Source organism: Condylura cristata, unplaced genomic scaffold (genome assembly GCF_000260355.1).
Source record: "Condylura cristata isolate star-nosed mole 26May11 unplaced genomic scaffold, ConCri1.0 scaffold00007, whole genome shotgun sequence".
Taxonomy (NCBI): domain Eukaryota; kingdom Metazoa; phylum Chordata; class Mammalia; order Eulipotyphla; family Talpidae; genus Condylura; species Condylura cristata.
In genome coordinates this window covers 44,143,757-44,151,098 of record NW_004567108.1, presented here as the reverse complement: position 1 = coordinate 44,151,098, position 7,342 = coordinate 44,143,757, and the positions used below count along the sequence as shown (strand labels likewise).

The 7,342-nt window shown below is 32.9% G+C and overlaps 1 protein-coding gene across 4 annotated transcripts in view; it reads left to right on the top strand.

The window, feature by feature from the left end:
• Nucleotides 1-3,603: 3,603 nt before the first annotated feature.
• Nucleotides 3,604-7,342, top strand: part of KIF2A (kinesin heavy chain member 2A) — a 31,550-nt gene continuing 27,811 nt past the window's right edge. For 3 of the 4 annotated variants that reach the window (XM_004678278.2, XM_012721842.1, XM_004678277.2), the window contains exons 1-3: nucleotides 3,606-3,695; nucleotides 4,089-4,208; nucleotides 6,381-6,435. In XM_004678278.2, coding sequence (XP_004678335.1) covers nucleotides 3,618-3,695; nucleotides 4,089-4,208; nucleotides 6,381-6,435 — 253 coding nt within the window. In that variant the 5' untranslated portion in view covers nucleotides 3,606-3,617. Of the gene's footprint in view, nucleotides 3,696-4,088; nucleotides 4,209-6,380; nucleotides 6,436-7,342 lie in introns of all 4 variants that reach the window. The other variant, XM_004678280.2, reaches the window with a different exon arrangement.

The window sequence follows — 7,342 nt, the reverse complement described above, 5'->3', positions numbered from 1 at the left end:
TTTAGCTTCTTAGTGCTGTGCCTCAACCTGCTGCACCACCAGGGAGGGCCCCAACAAGTTTTTTAAAAAGACACTATAAATCACCTCACCTACACTTGTAAAAACAATCATGCATATAAAAATTAACAATACAGTAGTAAATCAGTTTTATATTCAGTAAATTCTTTTAATATAACTTTTTGACCATCCATTGTTTTATTTCACCGTGGTTTTAAATATGTTGGGATTCATTCAACACTAGGCAAAACAAAGGCTAACTTAACATGAGGCCATGGAAATTTCAGCACAAAAACATAGTGTAAGAAAATGTCAGTGACTCACAACATTTGAGTATGGTGGAATCATCCTCTTGTGTCTAATTTTCTTTTTTTTATTATTTTGATACCTGGCATTGCTTTTTTCATATGTGATTCTAACAGTTCATTAATTATATTTGGAATGTAACTCAGAACCTTTCTTGTATAGTCTTATTTAAAATTTGAATTGAGTTTTGGCAAATACAGATAAAAATATTTTCCTGTATAAACCTTGGTCAAAATATCTTGCATTGAGGGATGTTTTTTATAAAATTTGTGTTTTAATAACCAAGAGGTTTATAGCTGGGAAAACAATGATTTGAAAGATATTTTATAGGGTTTGTTTGTAATTATCAAAACTGCAAGTATTTTTTTTTACTGCACTATCAACAAGTGACATTTTCTGCAGTATCATTTTATCTTTGTAATTAGATTCAAGTAAAGCTGAAAACTTAAATATGTGTCTAGATTTTTAAGTTTTAAAAGATCAGTTCTGAAACTAACAGTTTACATAATAGTACTGATTTATCCAGTAGTGTAAAATTATAGTTCCCAAATCTGACTCCCATTTTCTGTGAATGTAGTATATGACTTAGAGATGTATTGGGACTTCTAGTTAAAATTGTATGATATAAAAAAGTTATGTATTAGCATCCCAATACCTCAGATACAAAAAAGCCAAAAGACAAGATATTAAGAACAAGACATTATCATGCAGCAGAAATGAAACAAAATAAGTTATAGGTGGGGCTGAGTAGGCAAGGATGGCTAAACTTGGGCTCCTACAGCATGATGGAACTTTAAAAAAGCATTTTTTTTTTTAAAGATGTAAGACTTGATGATGACTTATCCCTTTGAAGATTTTGCTACTTTCCTCACTGGAGCTTGGTTTGTAGTATATTTTCCTACAAGAGAGGCTAGTTGAGTGAACTGAGGTAGAAATTAGAGGGAATCATACTCAGCCACTAGACAGGGAATCCATACCAATTACTTATGGCTTTTGTTGTTCTGACTGGTCAGGTGTCTCATCTTGAGAAATCATTATCAAGATACCTAGAAAACTTACAAGTGTTTCAAATTTGAAAAACACTTCTAAGTCAGAAGCATAAAGAAAGGTAGAAAATAGAACTGAATAAGATATTACATATACAAATTTGTGAAATTCTACTAAAGAAGTTCTTAGAGCTTGACAGGTTATGATGACAAAAGAAAGGATAAAGATGGATAAGCCAAGCATCCATCTTAAGAATTTAAGTGGAGGAGGGAGCTCCCTTGTGGCACAGGAGTTAAAAGTCTCAACTTCAACCTGTCAAACTGTTGCCAGCCACGCAGCATTAGTTCCATCCCCAGCTAGGGAGCTAACCCAAATGGTGCAGCAGACCTCCTGCTGCACCTGCTGCTCCCCACTGCAGTGTATTTCAGTAGATATACCTGTTCTGTCCTCCACTTTCTCTGGTAAAGCCTCTCACCACCCCCAAATCTCTGGCCTACACTCCCCAACTCTTGTATGCCAAAATAATTTTTTTTTTTTACAAAGTTTATTTTTACATCATTTTGCACATTTTTTTTTCCATCTTGATTGTAATCCCCGCGGGTTTCCCATCACCAAATCACCCCTGTGCCACCACCATAGTCCCGTGCATTTCCCTCCCTTCCCCTCTACCCCCGGTTTTTGATCCCATTCCCCACTCCGCCCCCACAGAATGTCTCTGGTATATGGTTGTTCATTATTTTTGTTATTTTCTCGCCTGGTCCATTATACTCCTGCTATGAGTGAAACCATCCGGTATTTTTCTTTCTCTTTCTGGCTTATCTCACTAAGCATGATCTTTTCCAGCTCCATCCAAGTTGCTGCAAAAGACATGTGTTTCTCTCAAAATATTTTTTTTTAAAAAAAAAGTATCAGGTGAGATCATTTCTGATACCACAAGGTTCAATGTAGTTATGAACAATTTTGTTTCTAAAGTTTGATATAAATCTCCAGAAAAATAAAATTATCAAAGCAGTGAAAGATAATGGCAATAATTCTATAATTAAGGACATTGACTCTTTTTAACAAATGAAAACCTAAGCCAAGGTGGTTTTAATCAGTGCCAACCAAACTCTCAAGGTTCAAGTCTAATTTTATAATAACTATACCAGAATAAAGTTGGTGTGAGAAAGGAAAACTGGTGGCTACTATTAACTCTCAATCAGTGGTGTTAAAATGCAAAACAAAATATTCAGTACCCAATCTGAACCCCAGTCAACATTTTTTTATTATTTATTTATTTGATTTTTAGAACTGCATAGACTGTTTCTAAAGTGTATATAGGTATATGAAATACTAAGCTCAAAGAAACTCTTAAAGAACAGTTAGATAGGAGAGTTTTTTTTTTTTAACCAAGATAGCAAGACTTAATGCAGAGTGATGGTGATATTAAATAATTAAGACAGTGTAATTTTGGAACAGGAATGAAGAACTGGACGTAGGCATGTATACTTGAAATTTGAGAGTATGCAGATAAGTAGGGGAAATAAGAGCATTACAGGAAATAATTCTAGAACTACTTGTTTTCTGTAGGGGTAAAATGGAAATTATTTAACTTATATACTAAGGATTACAGTCCTTAATATGAGTGACTGTAAAACTTTAGGGGGAAGTGTAAGAAACGTAGTCACCTCCTTTGCAGGAATAATTTTAACATATAAAAAACCATGTGAAATTGACAAATATATATTGACTACATTAAAATTAGCAACTTAAATTCATCAAAAGACACCCTAAAATAATTGAAAAGATAAACTACAACTTTGAAGAAAATATTTGTAACATATATAACAAGGTATTAATACCAAGAATAAATAAATTATACATGTGGTTAGCATTTCCCAACTTCTTTGGACTCAGATTCATTTTCTTAACATTAAAACATTGTCAGTTTGTACGATATAAACCAAGATTTTAAATTAAGTATTTAAAATTTTGTTTTTTTTATAGGGTCATTGTTGATTCCCAGGAAACTTTCTAATGATTATAACTGCTTGGCAGTGTAAAATTATAGGTAGTTCATGTCACTATATAGCCATTTACATGTGCTGAAAATAAACTTTTATTCTGATATAAGCTCTTAAATTCCTGGCCTTAACAAATAGCAAATTGATTTATGGCCCCATGGACAAAGTTCATTCTAATCGTGAGATTTTGTGGAAAACTTTGTAAAAGCATTTTACAAAGTTTTCAAATTATAAAATTGTATCTGATGGTTTTGAGGAATCTCATCTTTCATGGCACTTTAAAAATGTATGTTTTATACCCATTTAGGCCGGATACATCAAGCAATGGTAACATCTTTAAATGAAGATAATGAAAGTGTAACTGTTGAATGGATAGAAAATGGAGATACAAAAGGAAAAGAGGTAAGATTACTGGGTTAAATTTTAGTTCTAAAAGCAAGATTCTGAATATAAAAGAAAACAAAAGTTTTTAATTTTTATATAGTAGACATTATTCTTTATCCTTCTTTGAAAACTTCAATTAAACATTTTTAGTCTAAGAAACTGGATTTTTTTTCTGCATATCACATGGTTGGACATAAAATCAAGAACACAAAATGATACCTGAAGAGGAAGACTTTTAAAATATATGTGCTTTATATTTCTGTATAATCTAGTTCTATTGACATACTGTTTCTTAGGCTGAGATCATTTAATGATCTCACTCTTTGTAAATTTATTTGAAAGATGTGAAGGGTTAATTGTTAAAATACACTCTAAAAACATGCGCATTCTTTTTAAAAACAACAACAATAGATTGACCTGGAGAGCATCTTTTCTCTTAACCCTGACCTTGTACCTGAAGAAGAAATTGAACCCAGTCCAGAAACACCTCCACCTCCAACATCATCAGCCAAAGTAAACAAAATTGTAAAGGTTAGTGATGAAAATTCATAGTAGGGTGTGTATATTTTGGGTCGAAATCAGCAGACTGGAGACTATGTTTTAAGAGTTAAGTTTATTTTTTTAAAAGATATATTTATGCTTAGAGAACTGGGGAAGAGGCCAGAGGTGTGGTGGGTAAGAGGTCATCAGAGATAGAGTGGGGAGCGGAGCAGGGAGATATACTGAAATATACTGCTGAGGGGAGCAGTGGGTGGTCAGGAGAGGTCTGCCAGACCATGAGGGTCAGTTCCCTGGCTGAGGATCAAACTTGTGCTGCAGTGGCTTCTGGGAGCTTCATACTTTGGTGCTTTAACCTGTTGCACCACTAGAAAGAATCCAAATTAAGTTTAATTTTAAAAAAAAACAGAAAACAACTTTTTGTCATTTACATGCATATATGAACTCATACTTGGAAAGATTGATACAAAGATTGTCTCATTCACAGGAAATAAGATTTTAGATACCCCCTTCCCTGGTTAAGACGTTTCCTAAAATTAACAACTTCTTGGGAAATAACGGCCAAATTATTTGCTTGTCACTATTTCTTTAGTGAATACATGACTTTCATAAAGAATATATTTTATTAATTATAATATAAATTCACATTCCAGTTGTCTTTTGAAATAGTAATTCTGCTATTTGTTTAAGGAAAATGAGTGTAGTTTGACTTAGTTATATTTTATCCTTGAAGATAAACCATTGCATATCCTTTCTGGCAGTTTTCTCCTTAAAAAGTAAAAAACACTGTGCCTCCCTGGTGGGCCAGGAGTTAAAGTCTCAGCACTATCAACCTGTCCTATCCACTGCAGCATGAGTTCAATCCCCAGCCAGAGAGCTAATCCACATGGCGTGGCAGACTTCTCCTCTTGCCCGCCCCTCCCTCAGCAGTGTACTTAAGTCGATCTGCCTGTTCTGCTCCCCACTCTGTCTCTGATGAATCCTCTCACTGCCGCTGTACTTTTGGCCTACTCCCCAGTTATTTTATGCATAAATAAATTTTAAAAATGAAAGGCACACAGTTTGAATTATTTGTACAGGTAATTCCTCATCTTTTCTACTGTAGCTTTCATTATTATTAAGACTATCTCAAAAATACAACTTTAAACCAGTTAGTCCCTCAAGTTGGATTTACAGTTCTTCGTTCAGTTTAACAATTGGTTCATTTTTTTTCTTCAGTATTATTTACAAAGATAACTATTACATGACAATCTTATAACTCACTTTCTTGTGGGGAAGACATAGTTAAAAAATATGAAAAAAGCTCAACGGTATCAGTATCCTACTTTATAAGCTGTACATGTGAACATAAGGCAGATTTTCAGTTCCTATAATTTCATGTATTTTAAAAGTCACAGCTTAGAGGTCATTAGTTGCCACTGTAAACAGGGTATTCATAGTTTATCCTTCTTGGTAAGTTACTAGTGATGACCACTGTGCATTAAAGTTATCTGAAGAATTAATTTCAGCCCATAGAGTTAGAGGTTAGGGTTAGAGGTTAGGGATTCCAGTGTGTTAGTATCAATACCCTTTTAGTAGTAACCATCTGATTCCAATGTGTTAGTATTGATACCCTTTTAGTAGTAACCATCTGATTTGAATGTTCAGTTAGGTTGAAAAGACTGTTTTTGGATATGATTTTTTTAGGTGAATAAAAAGAAGTCTTGGTAAATGAACAGTAGAACCAAAAATTTCTTGCCCTCATTCTTGTGGTGTTGAAGTCTTTGATAGTACAACGAAACCTTTTAACTGATTGCTCACTTCATATTGTTGGATGTGTCAGTTTAACAATATGTAAGTTCTCTATAACTAATATTTATTACCCCCTTGCATCCAAAGATGAAAATTTTTACATGGTTTTGACAGGTTAGCAGTGATTAAAAGCACAAACTTTAGTGAAATTACAGAATCTCTCCTTAGTTTCCTTATTTATGAAAATGGAATGGCAATAATAATGACTTAATAGAGGAGTTGTAAAGATTTAATGGGCTAACATACAAAGTCCTTAGTGTAGTGAGTATGTGAGTCTAATTCCTAAAGAAAAAAAATTTACACACACTTTTGGAATTAGGGGGAAATACTCATGTTGAGACTTACATATTAATAGCATTAATGGTATTAAATGAGTAAAGAGAAAAAGTAAAACAAGTATTTTCTATTTCATAGAATCGACGGACTGTGGCTTCTATTAAGAATGAACCTCCTCCAAGAGATAATAGAGGTAAAGTAAAAATCAGTCTATTAATTTTTCCTGTTAAAATCTTAATATGACCCTGACAAGGTAAATGAAAAAGTGAGCATTACTTTGATGTTACTTATTTAAATTTATATGATTAATTTTAAGACTAGTATCTTCTTTATTTCTTAATGTAAGAATGTTGATAATATCAAATAATGATTGATTAATGTGGTGAATATAAAAATTGCACGATAATATGCAGTTTTGATTCATTTTATGTACCCAAGTTTTCAGAGTTGGGAATATTATGAGAAGGAAATGGATTAGTAGTTTTTGGATTTCACAAGAATGGATTTAATCATTATGACATTTTTTACATGATTTTGTAGGTAACAGGAGTTCTAAAGGATCATGTGAAACTTAAGAGCTCAAAAAATGTTCAGAGTATATGTCTTAAATTGTGGGTTTTCCATATATTTCCAGCCAGGAAATATAACCATAATTAATTTCTATTCAGGTGAAAATCACTGATATTTTTTCTTTCTAATAGTGATTTTTTTTTTTTGTATTTATGGATTGGATTAGGAAGGATGTAGATATTAGAGGATAAAATGAAGATAGAAGGAAAGTGAAAGTTCCCCATGCTTTAAAAACTGTCCTTTGAATCTTGCAAAATATTTGATTTCTTTGCAATGTATGATATTAGCATTGAACTTTAGCATTTAACTTTACATCCTTTTCCCAGTTTTATAATATCCACAATGGGATATTCTTTGCTGAAAATTTGCATACTTGAGCAAAGAATGGGATTTGGCATACAGAGTTGAAGAGTTATTTTTGTTGTTTAGAGAAAGAAAAAGTTTATTGAGGAGGAGAAGAACAGAAATAAAATAAGACTCCCAGGCCAGGGAGGGGTAAGGGAACCCCAGAGTTGAAGAATTTTTATTTT